Here is a 22,651-nt window from a genome sequence, read left to right on the forward strand (position 1 = left end):
GTTCGTACAGTGGAGTGCGGCGAAAATTCCTTAAAGTACTTATTTGTCTTGGTTTAAACCGGACGATTCTCTACGTGTGGTAACCGCGAAGTGTGCGTGCGCCAACATAAGAACATCGCGCGTTGACTCATCAGTCATAGAACCGGTGCTTTCGTGCCGAGAATGCGGTTTAATTGTTGAGGCAATCCGAGTCGAAAAAATAATCGAAAACGATGGCAACGCAAAGAGAAGTCGGAGTCGGGGATTTCGTCCTTTTGGAGAAAATCGATGTGGACAGTTTCATGAAAAACTTGGAGCTCAGGTGAGTCCCGATGGTTTTTTTTTCACCTGATCGAGCAACCGTCGATGGGCTGGACTGTCAATAGAATGACAGGTGACAGGTCTCGTATAATAACAAAAGAACAAGGCACACTTCGCCGGAATAATCGGATTGGTTCTGCGGTTAGCGTTTGAATTTTTTACGGCCAGTCCGGCTTTGGTGCCGTAATTCGCTAATATTTGCGGTTCAGCCAATTAAATTTCCGCAGTCGAATAAGAAAACATTCACGTTTCGACAATGAGTGGATTCGTTCGCGAGCCGACTTCCTCTTCCTTCATTTAAAAGGAAAAAATCGGAATACGTAACCGTATCAACTTTCCAGTCGAACGATAAAATCGACGCGAGTTTCATTTTCGCATTCCCATTCTGTCAAAATGGGTTGTTTTTCATTTTTGTTTAACGGGTCATGGGCGGCTAAGTGGGTGGGGCTATTAGTAATAACTCCAGAACTAACCGCACTATACACGGTGGTTCTTTTAATTATTTCATTAATTGTCATTTATTTTATGTGCAAATTGTGTGACTGACACTGTCGGTGAACACCATCTGCAGAATCAACGTCTGTCATAATTATTTCCACATCGACGGCATTTAACAGTGTCGGTTGTTATCTTATCTTATTAACCTGAAGTTATTGAATATTTTTCCAAATATGGAGTAAACTGATCAGAAAAAAACTCGGTTTTTTAAAAAACCACTGGCGCCAGTATCCCATAAAGCCACATGTGTACTGATGCCGTCGTCTGTTTACACAAGACAGTAACACATTATCTTCATATTTCTATAGACATCTCTTCAATAAACGACTCACTTACACAGAAGTAGTATTAATCAACGTGCTCATTGAAATTTATTATGCAAATAACATTAAAAATAATATTTATTCGCCTTGTTAACAGGCTAATTATTTTAAATATCTAGTATTGACGATGTTGAAAAGAGACTTTCGTGCTTTCGTCTGTATTGCTTATGCTTCAGTCATATTTCTCTTGATTTGTTTTCTGAATCATCGCTTTCGTTAATGATGTCATGTCATTAATTATTCTATATTCCTCGTATTGAATGAAGTATTCCAATGTATTGTGCAAAAGTTCCAATTTTTAATACTGATTTTTCAAAACAGAATTAAACTTCGTTTTAAGTCCTACGTTGGGAATTAATTTTGTCTCTAATTCGTAATTGATAAGATTACAGAATTATAACTTCATCGAAATAATATAATGCTTAAAAAATATTGTTAACATTCCAAGGTTAAAAATAATAATAAAAAAATCGGAGAAATTGTAATCTTATCTGTTACTGCAGGTACATAAATTCTTTTTATCGATTGGAAGGCGACTAGTGGAGATCAATATTTAACGTTTTTTTGATTAAAAAAGATGTTGACGTAATTGCGTCAGATTAAATTAGGATCTGTCGAAAAAACGTATGACTTGACACTGCCACCGCAAATGAAAACTTTGTTTAGTTTAACATTCCTTCTGTTGGAAAGGGACGTTTTGCTCAACTTACAAAAATGAAAATTTTGTTGACAAATCTGACCCGCATTTAGATTGTACCCAATTATTTATGAAAAAATTTCTAATTGATAAAAACAGAACGATGTCGTCTGTCAGACCATGTTGTCACTTGTCATGCATAAAAATATTATTAATTAGATACAGATTGTGTTGGCACTTGTCACAGATAAGAATAAAATTGGCCAAGTTTTTTCACGAATTAATATTAAAAAATGTAGACAAAAATTATTCATATATGTCAGAAATTTTCAAAAATTAGATTTTTTCCTTACGAAAGATCTGTTCCGTGTTAATTAGAATAGTATTGTTTTATTATTTTCCCAAATAAAAGAGCAATTTTTTTTCATGCTGTTTTGCAACGTACTGGTAAGATACCGCCTTACAAGTACAGTTGGTTGCAAAAAAAAACGGAAAGTGAAAATTTTCCTAATGTAAATTTAGTTTTGTCCATTTGACAATACCTATCAAATAATTTTTAAAAATGTCATTGAATTTTGACCTTAATTGTAACCTATATCTCGTAAGAAGGTGAAAAAATTGTGAAAACGTGTCAATTTTATTCTGACGGTTTCTGTTTTTTTGCAACCAACTGTAACACCAAGAAATTAATAAAAAAAATCCCGAAAGAGTTTATTGGTGGATAATAAAATGTTTAATTATTTAATACATATACTTCACTGCATTAATTAGCTACTTCCTTGTTTATGTCGATGACGGTGTTAAAAGGCAATTAAATTTAATTACATTTGCTTCTCTAAATCTTTCAAAAATTCAACAGACGAAATCGACAAGCGATCTGTCGAATTGAGTGAAGCTGTACCAAAAGCAATTTTGTTTTCAAATTTACCACTTGTACGACGATTTTTTACAACTGATAAAAATTTGAACAACGACCGGAAACGCACAAACATCTGTTACTTTTTTCAACGTTTTACACCACATGAATGGCTAGTCTGACATACACATTCACCGCTCTTTTGAATCTGTCCGTAAATAAATCAGTAAATTCGCATTCTGGTGCACATTATCGTCTTGCATTTTATCATGTGGATCAGGAGTAAGTAATTAGCGTGATGTCACGTTTCCACCAAACAATAAATAACTGTGACAAAGAACAATGCTTTGCCTTAACACTTTATTGGACCTTAAGATTAGCCGTTGATTGTGGTTATTTTTTCATATCCCGTTGCACATTCTAAATATTTAAGTGTTTGTGCACTTGTGTGTGTTACCTTGTTGGTTTTTTTGATAATTCTCTTTGACATTGTTTTTAAATGAGTTGCCGGCATTAAATAATAACGGCAATTAGGCTAACTAGAGAAAGCTATCGTTTGCATAACGTTGATTTACTTTTTAACCTCTGTATTGTATAAAAAGCGATTGATTTTTTATTCAGTTGTCAATCACTTGTCCCGGCGAGCCCTCGTCTAATTATGGTCTATAAAAAAATGAAACCTAAATTATGATCCTAATGAACCACAATCTGTAACGAAGTCAATTTTTCACGCTGACATATGGGATGTTGGTTACTATTTGTAATATTATTAATATTTATTTATGTCGGGATAAGCGCGTGAAATATTGTTGGTCGCATTTCCCACAAAAGGAAAACCAGTTTTATTTAACTCCGGCGAAAAGGAAATGAGAATTTTAACCACAAAAGACAGCGAACAACACTCATTTGCATTTACACATCCCATAATGGCGTAAAATCGTAATCTGAACGGTGGAAATCCACTGTAAATGTTTTTTATTTCAAGTGTCGGTGAAGAAAAAGCTCGACATTTCCTGTACGTGTCACTCGTTTCAATAAACACGACACACTTAATAGATTTATCAAGTTATCTCACAAATGCATTTTCACCGCCGACGACCGTCACCTCTTTCCATTTATAAAAATAAACCGCATCACTGCTATTTTTCGTGTTCTTGTTAAAATCCTAGTCAGCTCCAGTTATAAAGTTGCTAATTTTAGTTTTCACTATTTGTTACAAGAATCGCCAGGTTTAGGGGCGAATGCCGGTACACCATAAAATTTAATTGGGTATAAATATAAACCCGCCACAATAAATCGAAAGGTTCTCTGGACCCATAAAACCATCAATCCGGTATTAATTGATCGGCGCGCCGCACATTTTATTATTTCACTCATCCGATGTTTATTTGTTCCAGGTTTAAACATGGAAAAATCTACACCTACATCGGCGAGGTGTGCGTCTCGGTCAATCCCTACAAAACCATGAACATCTACGACCAGAAATACATCGATCAATACAAAGGTACTTGCCGGTTTGGCATCAAATTCGATTTTCGCACAAAAGTTTATCCTTGAAATGTCGCGTTATCACCAAAGCGTTCTGTTATCGCAAAGCATAAACCAACAAGAGATAAGTCAATAAGTCATAGTTTTTTTAAATATGTTTTCTTTAATGCCTCATCGTACGCTTCCAGTAATGTACTCCCAAATATTGACTCCACTGTTTCCTGGGATTGGCCACGTGTCACTATTGCTTTCGTTTCGGTTTTGATTAGAATTTGTTTGGATTAACCCAGTTTGTAACGAAAGGTTGAAAGTGAATTTTTGCAGGTTCAATAATGCACTGACCTTTCGAAAGGCATTTAACTACAAACTGGAACATGTACAGGGTGAACCGGAAGTTCAAATGTCGGCGGCTATAATGATTTTTTCCTTGGTGCAAGTTCTCACGCCGTTAATTGCCATCAGTGTGGCGGAAATTTTATTTAACGATATGATAATCAAGTCCAGTCTTGGAACGACTTTTGTGTGGCGTGCGAAATGCATTTATTTGGTACGATCGTGTGGGTTAGATTTGCTCCTTGCCGCCATATTTATTCTTCTGTTCCTTTTCCGGACAGGTCAACGCCTGCTAATCTGAAAATGCTAATTAATTGTCTCTTTTCAATTCCACTCTCGTTTCAACCACTCACACACGCTTCATTACTTTTTGTTCGTAGTTTATTCACATTTACATTGTTAATGTTCATGTTTTGGTGTTTTCACAATAATTTTATGCCCACACGAAATTCCTTGAACCAGTTCGAACATTTTCAACGGACTTATCATCACATGAATAATGAAATGACCACCGAATGTATTTCTTATCAGTGCATAACTATTAATAATTAATGAACAACAATAGAAAAATTTCTAGAACATGATTATGACAATCAGAGCAAAATGTAAACCAGATCTGATTTTTTTTTATTAGGGAGAGAATTCTTCGAAAATCCTCCGCACATTTTCGCCATCGCTGACGCTTCGCACAAAGTGATGCAGCAGCAAGGCAAGGACACTTGTATCGTGATTAGCGGAGAATCCGGAGCCGGAAAAACTGAGGCCTCGAAGATTATCATGAAGTACATCGCAGCGGTGACCAATAAAGACGGCCAAAAGGAAATAGAGAGGGTCAAAAACGTGTTGTTGCAATCGAACTCGATTCTAGAAGCCTTCGGCAACGCCAAGACCAATCGCAACGACAATTCGTCGAGATTCGGGAAATACATGGACATACATTTCGACTTCAAAGGTGATCCTATTGGAGGTCACATCAACAAGTACCTCTTGGAAAAATCTCGGGTCATCTATCAACAATCTGGTGAAAGAAATTTTCACAGTTTTTATCAGGTGCGCTGAAAAAGTGAAATCGTCGTCAGACGTTTTCATCGACTGTTAAAATTGTAGCTTCTGGTCGGGTCCGGCGACGACCTCTTGAGGAAACTCCACCTGACCCGCAACACCGAGGACTACTTTTTCGTGAAGCAGGGCAAAGCTGCCAAAGTGGACACCATCAACGACCGCAACGACTTCCGCGACGTCAACAGTTCCCTGAGCACGCTCCAGTTCTCCAAGGAGGCGCAAGACACTCTGTGGAGGGTCGTCGGGGCGATTCTCCACTTGGGCAACGTGAATTTCGTCAACGACGGCGAGAAACTCCAAGTGAAAAACAAGAAGTCGATCGACGTAATCGCCGACTTGCTCCAGGTAAAGAAAGACGAGTTGACTGCGGCGTTGTGCGAACGCGTCATCGCCGCCAGAGGGGACATCATGCGGAAGGAACACACCGAAGCGGAGGCGAATTACGGAAGAGACGCCTTCGCCAAAGCGATCTACGAGAGGTTGTTCGGCTGGATCGTCGATAAGATCAACGCGGCGATCGCAGTCGACGAAAAGAACTACTCCAAAAACTACAAGAGTTCGCTGATCGGTGTTTTGGACATCTACGGTTTCGAGATCTTCGACAACAACAGTTTCGAGCAGTTCTGCATTAACTACTGTAACGAAAAGCTTCAACAGTTGTTCATAGGTGAGTCACGATAAATGATCGAGTTGTGTTTGAGACGTTGTCGTTGCAGAGTTGGTACTAAAGCAGGAGCAGGAAGAGTACAATCGCGAAGGCATCGAGTGGCAAAACATCGACTTCTTCAATAACCAAATTATCTGTGATCTAGTCGAGGCTCCCCACAAAGGGATATTGTCGATCATGGACGACGCCTCGAAAATGACAGCCGAGAAGGTTACCGACGAGCTTCTCTTGGAGACTATGGACAGGCAATTGAAACAGCACAATCACTACACTTCCAGACAGTTGAAACCGGCCGACAAGAACATGAGGCACAAGATTGATTTTCGCATCACTCATTACGCCGGTGATGTGACGTACTGCGTCAACGGCTTCCTCGACAAGAACAAGGACACGCTCTTCCAAGATTTCAAGAGATTAATGTACAACTCCAGAGATGCCAACTTGAAGGAGATGTTCCCGGAAGGGTCGCAACACATTTCTGAGGTTCGAAAAAACACTTTACGATCAGTTGACCGCGAAAAGAAAGTCGATTCGTTAGCTGTCAAATTAAATCAAAATGACGGGTGTCTAAATAAAATAAGTTTGGTCAAGAGTGCTTTGAAAAATTTGATGACAGATCCACCATAAATGTGTCGTTTAGCTAAGTGACAAACCAAACGTCTGTCAAAAATGTCTTTCGTTCGATCGAATAAACCATTTTGTAATAGTGGGAATCAGTTCGTGAAAAAAAACGTTTTAATAGAAATGGAGCACGCAGTGACAAAGAAAGAGATGTAATCTGAAATTGCAGGTAAAATTTGAGAATGACGGGTGACAGTTGAACAACAGAATTTAGACACACCCGATGGACATTGCTTTTTGTATTGATGAAAAATGTTTTGCCGATGTGATTTTTATTTTGTCAATTCCAGACGACGAAGCGTCCTCCCACCGCCGGCACTATGTTCAAGAACTCAATGCAAGCCCTAGTCCAGAACCTCTACAGCAAAGAACCGCACTACGTTCGCTGCATCAAGCCCAACGAGCTGAAGTCGCCGTCCGCCTTCGACGAGGAACGAGTCAAGCACCAGGTGAGCTACTTGGGCCTCGTCGAAAACGTGCGCGTGCGCAGGGCAGGCTTCGCCTACCGCCAACGCTACGACCGATTCCTGAAGCGCTACAAAATGATCTCGCAATTCACCTGGCCCAACTTCCATTCCGGTTCGGACAAAGACGGCGTCAAAGTGATCATGGACGAGCGTAAATTCAGCGACGACGTCAAATACGGAAAGACAAAAATCTTTATCCGCTCTCCCAAAACCCTGTTTGCCCTGGAGGGGGCACGAAACGAGCTGATTCCGGGGATCGTGACGCTCATTCAGAAGACGTGGCGCGGCTACTGCGCGCGCCAGCAGTACAAGAGGATGAGGGCGCTGATGACGATGGTCCAAGCGTACCGTCTGAAGAAGATGCGCACGTACGTCAACAACCTTCAGGCCAAGTTCGTGCACGCCCGCAACACGAGAGACTTCGGGAAGAGCATCATGTGGCCGGCGCCTCCGGTTTCGCTGCAGAAGACGACGAGGACTCTCAAGCATTTTTATAATAGGTGGCGCGCTTTCATGATTTTGAGCAAGATACCGAGGGCGGAGTGGCCGGAAATGAAACTGAAAGTGGCCGCAGCCAGCGTCCTCCTGAATAAGAGGCCGTCTTACGGCATCAATAGGAAATGGGAGGGTAATTACTTGGCCACTCATGGTGAAAATAATAATTACACGACGTACAACGACGCCGTTAATAACCTGAAGAACAGCCATCCATTCGGGAAGGTTCTTTTCTCTTCGTTCGTTACGAAATTCAACAAGTTTAACAAGTGCGCAGAGAGAGTCGTCTTGGTCACAGATCGGGCGATCTATAAGTTGGACAGTTTGAAGTTCAGAAATATGAAAGAAGGAACCGACATCAAGGACCTGACGGGGATCAGCGTCAGTCCTGGACAGGACCAGTTGATCGTGTTTCACTGTCTCGGCGGAAATGATCTTGTCGTGTCTTTGCATTCGGTTAGGAATGAGGACAAGATCGGCGAGATAGTGGGCATCATAACCAACGCCTATTTGCAGTAAGTTTTGTGTGCGATGTTTTTTTTTTTTTGTAATTTTCGAGTTTGATTTCTCAGGGTGAGAGGTAGCGAGCTTCCGGTGACGGTCAACAAGACGATTTCTTGTTCGTTGGGTGGTAAGAAGAGGCTGATCAACATCAACGTCACTTCGGAGGTCCAGAGTCCGTCGTTCAAAAAGGACGGAAATAACATATCGTATTTGTTGCCTACGAACTTTGCCGTGATCGAAAATGGCCGTGACTACATCAAGAAGTAACTTAGTGCCTTTTTAAAACGTATATTTTTTACAAGATTTATATTTTACTAATAACCAAATTACTTACTTATACAACGAAAATTTTATTGTTGCAAATGCTGTTTTGTCGATGTTGTTTGTTCTATTGAGCTTTTATTATGTCTGATTCGGTCGAAATGTACTTAATAAGATCCCCGCGATCGTTTTTGCGTGATCATTTCTAAAATGGTGTCATATGTTTCATTTTCATTGCAAATTTTATCAGCTGGCGTGTTACGTAATTTTAGTGTTTATCTAGTTGTTGATCATTCCACAATGGCATTCTGTCCTGTTATTAATTTTATTTGATGTAAGGAGTACTTCGGCTTCTTTATGGTATTATATTGAAAGTGATCGTTGTATTTATTTGTATATATAAGTGCCATTTTGTTTATATTTTTGTATCGATTTTGATACATAGTCAAGCTAATATGTGCCTTAAATAAATTTAAAAAAACAATATAAGTGTTTTATTCGTGTGAAATCCGCTCTACTTCACCCAAAAACTAGTAATAATAATAATAAACCAAATGAAAACAGACGCAGTTTTGCTAACACTACTTAACTTAACAAAAAAAAAAAAAAATACTGATCAAAATAAAAAGTTTGAATCTGAATCATAATGAAAAAAAAAAAGTCGTTCACGCAACTACATAATAACTAATAAGACAACAGGGTTTTACCAGGGGTTCTACATTTTTTCTTGAAAATATTTGCTGGCAGATTTCTCAGAATAAGTTCTATAATGTTATTGTAGCTGCTAGTTGTAAAAGTCAATGATCTAGTAAACAAAGCTGCTGAGCAAAACCTTGCCATCTGCAAAGATAAGAAGACGAGCCAGTTAACAAAAAACGTTTAACAAATAGCAGGAAGTTAAAGTGAAATAGTGTATCTAACTTTAACCAATTTAAAGCGAACATTTGCTGAAATGTGATCGAAAACCAAAAATAAATGTACAGCAGTTTTCTGAATTTTTTGAGTACTTTGTAAACGTAATCTAGCACGGATAATAAAAAGTTTCACACATTTTTTTACGCAATTTTCTGTTGATAATGTTAATATTTTTAAATAAAACTTCGAGAATATTACGTATAGTTTGTCAGCGAGAGTTTGGTTGACTTAAAAATCACGAAATTCTACGCAGAGAAAGTACAGGGTCATTACTCATTATAAATGACTGTCCCATCGCAGTAAGCCTTGGTGACGTAGTTGAATGTGTCGCAAGCCTCATAACATGAGTGAGACTAGTATCGCCGATAGGTGGCCCTACCAGCCGTAGTGGACAAGGTTGGTAGAACTGACTAATTTGTATAGTAGGTTGCCTGGTTGCCATTTAAAACAAGTTTGAATTTTTCCCCCGCAAAAGTTAACTCACGGGTACGAGTTACGTCACGACGTCATAATGCACTAAACTTTTACGACAGAGTCTGTCGATCACGCATTAGGTGTTCCCTCACTGGAATAAAACCCCAAAAAACCACCCAACAAACCCCACGGAGCTTATAAACCTTAGGTTCTATTCGAACACTCAAAATTTCTGGGTTGATTTTACGTCCCAAGTTACTGGAAGGAGTATAGTATGATTTTTTTTACTATTGCAAACATTTGGCTTTTATAACCCAGATCTCCAACAAAAAGGATTCCTAGATCTTTCACACAAAGAATGAGTTTAATAAATATGTTCTGAATTTTTACTGTAAAGGATTCAGAAATACGTTTTCAATTTAGTTTATATTTTTTTTAAACATATTAGGGGGCATTTATTGATGTTTAATTTGAGATTGTTGAGATAAAGAGAAAACATTTTTACAACGATCCGATAAGGAATATAAAAACCAATGATCTCGTTTGATATAAAATGTAGGTACAGCTGGACAAAAACAGCTTGGCACATGAAATGCGCAGAAGAGGAAACGAGAGAGGATCTGCAAGACAAGGATATGCGATATGGCTAGGGTTGTAGGTACGGTACATTCAATGAAGCAAATCTGCTACAGTCCAGACATGCTGTCCGCTTGAAGCTCAAAGCGTTTTATTCTGTTTAAAATTTTTCGCCCGTTTATACACGATCTAAACTAAACACCTCGACAGTCGACACACAACAAACAAGGGCGTTCCGCTAGTGGGAGGGATTTCAGTCCACTACACATCACATCATCCATCAGCTATGTGCAAGCTGTTTTTGTCGAGTTGTAGGTATATGCAGTAGAGTTGCCGCCTCCTCTGGATTTGTCAGATAACAAATTAAAAATGAGCAATTTTGTTTGTACCCCGTCAGAAATACGAGATTAGGATTAGTCAAATTGTCCAAGACACGTCTAATGTAACGATTAAAATGTTTACAACAATTATATATTCCACGGAAACAACTTAAATTAAAATTCGTTTTGTTTTGGCGCTTATTTTGACATTTCATTTTCGTCATGCCACGATTAGGAATGCCAGCCTTGACAAAGTAAATTGCTAGTTTGTTTCAAAACGCGAATTTCTATCACAGCACCTAAAATGAGTTCTGTAATAGTTTTTTTCTACTTTGCGTTCGTATATAATAATAATACTAAAAATAGTGAAATTTTATTTTTTAATTTTGACGGTTACTGTGGTGTCGCGGCAGACCGCAGACGTGACCTTGGGTGGAATCCTTCAACTTTAACGGTTTTAAATTCTAAATTATTTTTTTTTCATTGAAAAAGTGGCAAACTAGAAAAAATAATGTAGACATCTCATTTATAAGGCATGTTATCGCACTTACTCCTTTAGGGCACTCCTCGCAAGCTCGTCATGCTCTAAAACCGTGCGTGCCATAAAATGCTTCTTATAAGACTCGTATCATAATATACTATTTTGTAATTTGCCTCCATTTTGATTCTCTAATAGACATATTAACGAACGCGACGTCATCATCTCCGATGTCATTAGGTTATAGCCATTAATTCATGGAGCATTTTACGAAAATTTTTAGGTTGGCAAAGCTTGATACGGAATTATTTTGTCATGCATGTCAGTTTAAATTTGAAAATGTGTCAAGAACAGGAACTGTCCAGTGGAAAAATTTGGCCGTATTTTTGCAATTTCACGTATTTCAAGGGGCGTACATGCAAGATTATCTTGATTATCTTCCATATTCGTGTTTTGTGACAGAATTTGGATAAAACAAACGGCGACTAGATCAAATGTTTACTTTTAAAATTAAGACATTACCAACCGCCACAAAAATTCCTAAATCGACGAAAGTAAACATTTTTGTTTAAAAACGGCTTGAAAAGGGCAAATTACAAGAAATAGTATAAAAAACTCGTTTCATAAGACTTTGAAGGCCTCATTCTTTAAAATAACTCGTGGCTACGCTACTCGTTTTTTAAACTTGAATTCGTGTCATGTGTTTGACAGTTAGGGAAGCCGAAATAGTATATAGTATATCAAGAGTTGAAAATGAAAGATTTCACACGAGTTTGCCGAATTGAGCCACAAGCCGTAGGCGCGTGGCTTAAGCAAACGAGTGTGAAATCGAATTTTCAGCACGTGGTATACACGACATTTTTCCGACGACCACAAAAAAAACGCTAATATTCGGCATCCCTTCAAACTTCAAATATCATTCGACAGAGCTGCGGACAAAATAATTATGCCGTTGCGCGGAGATAGACATCGTTAATCATCGGCCCGTGTACAATATAAAAACACACAGCTGTCGGCCAATCAGATTTCTCAAATTTTTCATTGTACACGGTTAGGCTGTTCGTTCGTGTGCGTGTTGAAATCGTTCGCAATTTTAAATTTTCACTAAGGGAAAACTGTGTGAAATATGCCATATTGCATAGTGGTCGTCGGAAAAGGTTTATAATAATTCGCATGCATATAATCTACATTTCCCTATTTGTTTAAACGCGAACAAGGCGATGGAATTTATGATTAGTTTATTTAAATAAGGAAAAAAGCAAAGAGGAGATACAATTGTCAACAGAGACACAAAAAGAGTAAAATTTGAGTATCGCAATAATGGAGGGCATGAACCACCGGATTATTCACAAGGATAATATAAAACACTCTAAAAATTAAAATTTTCTCAATAAATTTGTACAGAAAACAATGGGATAGATAAAGAACAATACACCTTTATTTTACATGAGAAATAAATAAACATAACTGAAATATTTTAAGAGAATCTTATCGAGACACACTATCCTTTGTCAGTTTGATGATCTCTTCATTTATTTGAGAGGCCCACATAAATGTTCTTTGAAATGGAAATGTCGCCGCAAAATACAATACGGTCAAAATTTAAAGTTATCAATTTATTGGTGACGGGCTAAAACATCGATTTATAGAAAATATTTGAGGTTTTATTCACTAAAATGTTTGAGACGTCACGGTTTGCAATTTGGGAAAAATTAAATAAACAATAGCATCACCTGACGTATATTGCAAGTAATTAGTTTTCATAAGAAAGTTATCTACTATCTTCAGCTGTGCTTGTTAAAATGGAATTAACGCACTTGAAGATAATAAAATTTTATGTTTTCCAATTGGACATAAAATAAAGATTGATCACGATCTAATGATCAGTGCTGTGGAGTTAATCGCCTAAAAATCACCTCAAAGATGGAGAAAAAAGAAGGCAGTGGAGCATCAAACGAAATCTCGTGCGATATAACAAGCAAAAATGAAAAGGACGATCTGGAAGCTCCGCAAGACAAATTTTACGTAATTTACATATTGTTTTTCTTTTTGGGTCTCGTCCACTTGTTACCTTGGAGCTTCTTCACCACCGCGACCGAAGTAAGTACCATTACTACCATTTCTCCAAAATTCATCAATTCCGCGACAAATTTCCAGTTCTGGATGTACAAATTTAGAAATACTTCGATTAACGAGACAAACTCCGAATTCCGCACGGACCTGCAGGCGCAGTTTAACGCCACAGTCATGATCACGCTCCAGGTGTCGGAAGTTGCATTCCTTTTCGTGGGAGTGCTGTGGGGCCGGCTTATCAGTGTGAGAGTCAGAATGATTGGAATCTTCACCATCATCTTCACCTTCTTCGTCATCTTAACAATCTTCGTTAAAGTCGACACCGACTCATGTAACTATTCCCGAAGCTTTTTCTCTTGTTTATTTCTTAATTTGTGCTTGCAGGGCAAAGCGGTTTCTTCGGGATGGTGATGGCGATCACGGCAGGCATCAACTGTATTGATTTCTGTTAAATTTTAGCAACTTTTTCAAATCGATGTTTTAGCAATGAACTCTGTGTTTACCATAACGATGTACACGACTCTCGCCAGCTTCCCTCAACATTATTTAGCTCCTTACTTGACGGGAACTGGACTGTCGAAAGCTTTCACTTCGGTGTTACAGATTCTCACTTTGGCTTCAGGTTTATCGGTTCAAAACAGCGCTCTGTTATATTTTTGCCTCGGACTTTTTATCATTGCGATCACTTTAGTCGGTCTGGTAGCGACTGGTCGAAATCAGTTCTACTTGTATCACATGAGGAACTATCAAGTCGGACAAATAGAGAAACGTGTTAGCTTTAGGGAAGGACGGCATTTGCTGACGAAGATATGGCCATCGGTGGCTATGATGGGTCTATCTGTTCTTACAACTAACGCATCTCCTACTGCTTTGGTAGTGTCAGAAGATGAAGGTAGTGGTCTTTGGAGTGGTAAATAACACGATGCTTTCTTTCTCGCGATTTATTTAATGCAATTTTTACTTAGATATTTATTTTATTCCTACAATCACATTCCTATTAGCTGCCATATGTGATCTGATCGGTAGAGGAATCGGTTTTAGATATGCTCCCGTAAGTGTTTCCACACCTTCGAAGTATGTTCATGAGTAATAACTTTCCTTCCAGAATGTAGGGCGACACTGGTGGGTCATATTCGCCGCTGCAAGATTAGCAGCTTTCATTCCACTCAACATGCTTTGTAACGCTCAGCCTAGAAATCACTTACCAGTGCTGCTGCCACACGATTATCAATATATTATTATCGTAATAGCAGCCAATATTAGTGGTGGGTACTTGCTGAGTCGTAGCAGCTACAATATAGCAAAGTATGCAGCAGAATTCTTCCATAATCTTTTTCTCATAAGTACGTTTCTGTTTTTTAGTTTTGTGTCGAAAGAAGAACTGAAGCATGCCTACCATGTCAATATGCTCTTTACAGGATTACAAATGGGAATTTTCTCATTTATTAGCATAGTTTCCGTGAAACTGCTCTAAAGACAAACCCCACTTCCCTATGTGAAGATGAAGCAAAACTCAAGAGGCAAAAACTACGACTTCCAAAATAGCGTAGTTAGTTCATAGAGTAAATTAAAAAAAAATTGTGAAGAGAAATACAGGGTGATTCTGAATTAAGTTTGGAAAAAAAAACCGGTACCTAATTGGTGATGATAAGTCATAAACAAAACATTTTTCTTATAAGTACGTTTTTTGTTTTCGAGATACAAATGATTGAAGATTTGGTCAAAATTGCTAGTACGCTGCTGAGTAAAAAATTATTGTTTACCTGATTACCTTGGTAGTTTAGCAACAATAATAATCAAAGGTACTACGACTTTATTGTGGAGTTCAGTATTCATAGGCGTCGAAAATACAAGGATATAGTGTAATTTCCATCCTTTTTATTTCACCTCAAAAAGTCATTTAAGCAGAATTATTTTTTGTTAAGAATACTCCACACTTTTTTCCAAACTTATTTCAGAATCACCCTGTACAATATCGATAATAAAACTGTTACTTACTAAATAAATGACTTCCAGTTTCATAAATTTTTTTAACGTCATCAAATGATATGATCATATGAAGTGAATTGAAAATGCCGATATTCAAAGATAAAACAAAATAATATAACAGAGGCTTCACGATGAAACTTCACTATAACATCATTTTAAACACGTCAAGTAATCACGATCATGCAGGTTGGGCATGATTGGTTGCTCATGACAAATGTTAGGAAAGATTTAAGAGTATATTAAATTAACCTTTCGAAGGTAAAAATCACTTTTGATTTTTGATTTTTGTTGTCTTTACAACAGGAAGATCATAGAGTATATTCAGTTTTAGTCTATAACAAATAACAAAAACAACAATAAGTATCATCTTACCATCTTTATAATCTGACCATTAAGATTATCAATTATTAATAAATTAGTCAAGATTAAGATGTGAAGTCTTCTGATAAACAATTTAATTAATTAATGCGCAGAGATGGTTTGCATAATGCGATCTTAATCAGAGTCATAGACCAACAATCAAAACAAACCTAATAGCATTTTACTGTTTAATCTAAGAAATATCACGTGGTAGCTTTTGACTTTCCTAAACATTCCGTGTAAAAGTACTTCACATTCGCAAGGCATAAAGGAGTACAGTGTAAAGTCGACAACTCAAATAAATAATGCGATATGTAAACAACAATATAAAACAAAAGAAATTTTATTATCCAAATCTGTATCTACAATCTCTAATTACAATCTAATTGTCTCTAAGCACTTGTAGATAATTGTGAATTTCATCCCGATAATAAAAAGCACCGCCAACGTGGAAATGTCGCAGTATTGACTACCTCCAAGAAGAGTTTTCAAAAGATCTGTTCAAACATGAGCCTCAAAAAGAATTCTGAAGAGATCAAGTCTCAAACGGATTGTCCGAAAGCTGAAACGGTTTGTGATATAAACAAAGAACACGAAGATAATGAAAAAATCGATTTGGATGCCCCCGAAGATAAGTTTCAATTGATATTTATATTGTTTTTCCTGCTTGGTCTGTTCCATTTTTTACCTTGGAGCTTTTTCACTACTGCGACAGAAGTGAGTACAATGTCCTGTTAGAAAATTCCACTATCTGTCCGTTTCTAGTTTTGGATGTACAAATTCAGAAATACTTCTATCGAGGAAACGAATTCCGAATTCAGGACCGAATTGCAAGCGCAGTTTAACGCGACTCTGAAGGTGACTCTTCAGATTTCCGATGTCACGTTTTTGATCTTGACTTTGTTTTTCGGCCGTTATGTTAAAGTGCGAACCCGAATGATCGGCGTCTTGTGCATCATTCTGTCCCTGTTTGCCTTGATCACCGTGTTCGTCAAAGTAGACACCGACTCATGTAAGTAACTTGAAGAAGTGATTCCTTGATTTATCTCAATTCTCACAGGGCAAACAGAATTCTTCGTCTTGGTTATGGCGATAACGGCAGGAATAAACGGTACTGATTCTGACAAACTCCTGGTTCATTCTGTAACGTTCAAATTCCAGCTACCAACGCCGTTTTTACCATAACAATGTACACGACTCTGGCGCACTTTCCCCATCACTACTTGGCCGCCTACTTGATGGGATCAGCGTTGGCAGGAATCTTCACTTCGAGTCTTCAAATTTTATCTTTGAGTCTGCAAATGTCGGTTCAGAACAGTGCTTTGGTCTATTTCGGCATCGGATTCTGTACGATTGCGTCAGCTTTGGTGTTATTACTTGCCACAGGTCGAAATAAATTTTATGTGTACTACATGAGCAAGGTTAAGGATGATCGAAATGAAAAAATGATCAGTCTTCGTGAAACTATACGTCTGGGAAGGAAAATATGGTCATCAGTGGTTTTGCTGGGTCTATTTCTACTGACACTAGATGCGTCTCCTACTGCTTTTTGTTGTGTCCGAAGGAGAGGGTAATGGCCCTTGGAACGGTAAACACTTACTTCTTCGTGTAATCCCAGCTTAGTTTCTGTTTTATAGATGAGTATTTCATACCCACCATTACGTATTTCTTGGGTTCCGTGTGTGCTCTAATTGGAAGAGGACTGTCATTTAAGTTTGTGCCGGTAAGTGAACATATCTTGACCGTCGAAGAATTCATAAAACTAACAAATTGTAGAAATGGAGCGGTATTCATTGGACTATTGTAATTACACTTCGATTGATCATTTTTGTTCCGCTCTTTATGCTTAGTAATGCCCAACCTCGACACCATTTACCAGTACTGCTGCCCCATGATTATCAATACATCATATTGATAATAATGTTTCACTTGAGTGGTGGATATTTGTTAAATCGATGCTCTTACAACATAACAAAGTAATGCAGTCAATTTTATAACTTTCTTTCTTATAACAAGTATTCTTTTAGCCTGGTTACTAAGGAAGAATTAAAGAAAGCCTACCATGTTAACATGATCTGCGGAGGTTTACAAATGGCAGCGTTGTCTTTTGTCAGTATAGTTTCTGTGAAACTGCTCTAAAGATGCCAGTAAACCTACTTATTGCGGCGATTTTTGTCTCCACTCTATAAAATTTAACCGGAGTGAATTCAACCCAATTAAAATTTTGAATCTTAAAACATTCTTTAGTAATAGAGTTATCGTTTTTCTTCCAGAAGATTTACGTCGTTTATGAAGTTGTAACTTCCCAGGATTTTATTATCCGTGATTATCAACGGATCTCGCAATATCTTAAATTTAAGGTAAAAACGGCCCAGTTTATCCTTCACTTGTTAAAATAAAAAAATGAAATGATTTATCTATGAAGTTTTTTTTATTAATCTTTCCCTGCCCAAGATCTAAACAGTTATTGTTCAGCTGAGAAATCTTCTCTAAGTGGCTCTCGAATAAATTAAACTAATTTAAGTTTAATTGTGATTAGTTTTGTGTAAAAGATAAGTTGTATTTAAAATTGATCCAAAGATGGAAAACAAACAAAAAGTGAACAGAAAATTTAGTGTTACCAAGTGGTAAGATCTATACGTTTAGGAATACATTATTTTATCTTCTGCGTGTTAATTCTTATTCATCTAGTTTTTTAATTATATCTTTATTTTAATTTCTGATTGCTGGCTCTGATCAGAAGATGAATATTCACATATAATACCACGAGTAGGCAATGTTATGTCGATTATTTTTGTGGTGCTATCACGAATGTCACCCATGCTTGAATTTGAATGCCACGAGTGCGCAGCACGAGTGGTAATCTCAAGCTACAAAAATAGTCTACTTAACTTTGAGTAAGAGTGGTATTCGAGGGACTATTCAATGAATAAAATTTAAAATATTCACTGCAACCACTAGTGTTATATTTTCACTAGTGAAATATTCGCTGGAATTTACTGTTGCTAGACTACAAAAGTAAATATCTGCTATTTTATCGGTTAATATTTGAAAAACGACAGGTGAATTGACTAGTCTTTAAATATTTAAAGATTATTTAAATATGTTCCACACCAAATGTGGACAAAAGTTTCATATTGTGATAATTTTCTGTCAAAATATATGGGGCCTCTGGTGGGTGGTGTTCGCTGCTATCAGTCACCGATCAGTCTTGTTACTACCCGATTATCAACATATTATCATTATTTCGGTATCAAGAAATATTTGTTGAGTACCTACCTAGTTGGACCTACAATATAAATAACAATGGAATCGTTTAATCTTAGCTTTTTTCTTATTTCCTTTTCTCTCTTCTGTCTATTAAAGCACTCGTGGTTTAATAGATCTCTAAGAAAATTTTCATCAATATTTCAGTGCATTATTGTCATTTACACCAAAAAACCTCCAATATTAATGTTCAAACTCTACTTTTTAATATCTGTTGCAGATGTAGTTGCATCCGTTACCTTGAATTACACATTAATACAAAATTCCCTAGAATTTAAAAATTTAATTTTTTTATTTAAAAATTAAAAAAAAAACAAAGGTGCAAATTCTAAAAAATAACATAAAAAACTCGTTTTATAAGGGCATTCGCGCACTCGTCCCATAGAAAACTCCCCTACGGCTCGTTTTCCACAATTGGGGCTCGTGCGCCAAATCAACCTTTATAAAACTCGTTCTTTAATATACTATTCTTTGAAACGGCTTTAACCATAAACTAACTACTACAGGTCGAAGTAAATTTTATGTGTACTACATGAGTAAAATCAAGGATGAACCAAATGAGACATTAATAAGCTTTCGTGAAACTGTACATTTGGGAGAGAAAATATGGTCGTCGGTGGTTTTGATGGGTCTACATCTTCTGACGATAGACGTCTCTCCTTCTACTTTGGTGTATCAGGAAAGGAGGGTAATGGTCCATTACTTACCTCTTGGCCGCTCTAGTTGGAAAAGGACTGGCATTTAGGTTGGTGCCGGTAAATGAACATATCTTGACAGTTAAACAATTTATAAAACCTCAAATTGTAGAAATGGGGCAATATTCGTTAGACTATTATATCCACACTGCGATTGATAGTTTTTGTTCCATCCTTTATGCTCAATAATGCCCAATCTCGACACCATTTACCATTACTGCGTCCCCATGATTATCAGTAGGTACATTATTTCGATAATGGTGTTTCACTTGATTGGTGGTTATTTGTTAAGTCAATGCTCTTATAATAACATATCAAAGAAAGGCAGCTATTTATAACTTTTTTTATAACAAGTATTTTTTTAGCCTGGGTGCTAATACCATTGTCTTAATATGTACTAAGGAAGAATTAAAGAAAGCCTACCACGTTAGCAGCGTTGTCTTTTGTCAGTATAGTTTCTGTGGAACTTTCTAAACATAAAAATTATTTGTTGTTGTGGCGATTTTTGTCTGTACTATATGAAAAGGAACGAAAAATCAAACGAGAAACAATTTTAGTAATAAATAAATTATCGTTCTCCCCTCCGAAGATGTTCCAGTAAACAATTACAGCAAACGTACACAATAGTTTCATATTGTGATAATTTTTTGTCAAAGTGTCGGAGACCACTGATGTAAATCAACGACCAATCGAGTTACTATCGAATTATCAATACATTATCATTATCGTGATATCAAATAGAAATTGTACATACTTGTTGAGTTATTGCAATTATAGTTTATTTTTTAATGCTGTAGTAAAAGTCAGGCAGCCAAATATACACTTTCAATAGTTCACGAGATTCCTATTTCAATTTTGTAAATTACTTCAATCCATGATGCCATATGCGCATATGCCACAATAAATGCATTAATGTCAATTCGTGTCACTGTCAATTAGGTATTACTTTAAAGTCTAGCTAGTTTGGTCAAGGGTTTTTATACTTGATTATCGATGGACTGCACAGAACAAATTATGTTCAACGAAATAGTAAGTCGCCCTTCTTCCTAAAGAAGAGCAGATGTGGGAATTGGATGTGCGTATTGAAGTGACCGTGGAATCACTGATTATACACCTTGGTGATTCTGATGACGATTCGGATTAACCGGAAGAATTCGAAGATGAGAGTTGATTTTTTAAATTCATAATATATCTGAGTTATCGTTAAATATTGTTTCTACAGGGTCATTATAAATCATTGTCCCATCGCAGTTGGCGTTGAAAACCCACACAAATTTGGGATGTGCCGCTAGCTTCGCAACGTTAGACAAACTAGTAGACAAATTTACACTACCGCCAGCAGCGCTACTTATCGGCGACGCTAGTCTCACTCATGTTATAAAGCTTGGGGCACATTCAACTACGTCACCAACGCCTACTGCGATGAGACAATCATTTATAATGACCCCGTATTTACTAACTTACTGCTTTTTTATTCATGAATTCTAGATTAAACACATTATTAAACATGTTTTTTCATTTCAATTAAATGTTTTTATCGAATTCAAAACGTTTGACATTTTGATTTTGACAAACAGAATTTTTAGCGGCATCGTGGATCCATATCAATTATAAATGAATTTAAGGTATCTAGACAGCCTTGATGACTGTATATTGGGTTGCCTGACTTTTTCTACAGCATTAAAAATGAACTATACAATACAGGTTATTCACAAGAAACCCCTAGAACTTGATATTTTGTTTAATTTGAAATAAGTTAGCAATCCAAGTAGCTTAGCGAATAAAATTAATCATGACACTTTCTCTTTATTGAGGTTAAGAGCAAAAGTTAATACATATAAATGTGAAAACTGATAGATAATACTGACATGACAGACAATAAGGGCCAGCAATCGTTGATTTTTATAAATTTAGGCAGTTAGAAACTGTTGGAAATTGTAGTTGCGGTTGCACATAACGAAACTTTCATCGGAAGTCTCTCGTGAATAACGCTGTATAATAACAGCTGAACCGTTTGACATTATTTTTTCTTCTTTCTCATGCTCTTTGGAATTATTGGATTTATTAGTATAGTTTCCTTGAAACCGATTTGAAAAGAAATCGAACTTTAGTATGTGAAAATGATTCAAAATCCAAGAGGCAAACAATCAACTCCGTATTCCAAAATGGCGTAGTCAGTCAAGCAAATTACAATTTTCCCGTGAAGAATCATTTAACACAGACAACAAAACTTCTTTTTACATCAAATAATTCCGTTGACTATTCCATTCACCTGTCATTTGTTAAAAATGGACCAATGAAAACACAATTTTACACATTTGTTACCATGGTTCAAAAAATTAGACCGAATATTCCCACTCGTGGAAATTGTATCGGTAATACCACTAGTGATCCCAGCGATAATTTTTAACAAATGAATGCAGCCTTGAGAATTGCTTCCAAATAGACTCACGTGTGTTTTTTGTGTTGTTGGAAATATTTTCTTCGATTTCTGTGTTAATTTTTTCTACCGATTTGCTGCCAAATTGCCAATGTTGGTTCATGGAATAGTCCTCCGAATACAACTCGTAGTCCAAATTATGTAGACTATTTTTCAAAGTGGTTTCACTCATTCAATTGTGCTTGCGAATCTCACTCGTGCTGGCGCACTCGTGGATTCATTCCCAAGCACAATTGATAATTCGTGACCAGTTTGAAAAATAATCGATATAATTTGGACTACTCGTGGTATTATAAACGATTGTCCTTTATTACCGATAAAAATTTATCTTTGTTGTGGAAATTCTTCGTATAATATATTTCCTCACTTGTGGGTACTTATTTCAAGAAGTTTTTGTATCTCATCAGATTATATGACATGTCTTTGTAAAAATTAATCAAGCTTACAATGAACTTCACAACAACGTAATTGTAAACATAGCAAGTTGTCACGATGGTTATAGATTATTCAGTATCAGTATAATATGTTTTTTCCTAATTATTAATCAGCGGTGAAGTTTTATTAATTCATAGTTTGCATAATTAAACTATCTTAATCAATCTCACAAACCAG

General features: G+C 36.8%; 2 protein-coding genes and 1 pseudogene across 2 annotated transcripts; all 3 read left to right on the plus strand.

The window, feature by feature from the left end:
* Positions 1-62: 62 nt before the first annotated feature.
* Positions 63-9,001, plus strand: Myo31DF (Unconventional myosin ID). Its single transcript, XM_069057740.1, has 7 exons — positions 63-301; positions 4,012-4,118; positions 5,070-5,485; positions 5,543-6,164; positions 6,214-6,647; positions 7,076-8,262; positions 8,320-9,001. The coding sequence occupies exons 1-7, from the start codon at positions 213-215 to the stop codon at positions 8,516-8,518; spliced, it is 3,054 nt and encodes a 1,017-aa protein (XP_068913841.1). The 5' UTR covers positions 63-212; the 3' UTR covers positions 8,519-9,001.
* A 4,078-nt stretch (positions 9,002-13,079) lies between these two features.
* On the plus strand, positions 13,080-15,542 carry LOC138139027 (equilibrative nucleoside transporter 3-like). The gene is made up of 7 exons (XM_069059183.1): positions 13,080-13,315; positions 13,373-13,619; positions 13,673-13,723; positions 13,773-14,198; positions 14,254-14,339; positions 14,394-14,593; positions 14,651-15,542. The coding sequence occupies exons 1-7, from the start codon at positions 13,139-13,141 to the stop codon at positions 14,760-14,762; spliced, it is 1,299 nt and encodes a 432-aa protein (XP_068915284.1). The 5' UTR covers positions 13,080-13,138; the 3' UTR covers positions 14,763-15,542.
* A 521-nt stretch (positions 15,543-16,063) lies between these two features.
* LOC138139105 (equilibrative nucleoside transporter 1-like) lies at positions 16,064-18,053 on the plus strand (annotated as a pseudogene).
* Positions 18,054-22,651: the final 4,598 nt, after the last annotated feature.

Source organism: Tenebrio molitor, chromosome 9 (genome assembly GCF_963966145.1).
Source record: "Tenebrio molitor chromosome 9, icTenMoli1.1, whole genome shotgun sequence".
Classification (NCBI taxonomy): Eukaryota; Metazoa; Arthropoda; class Insecta; order Coleoptera; family Tenebrionidae; genus Tenebrio; species Tenebrio molitor.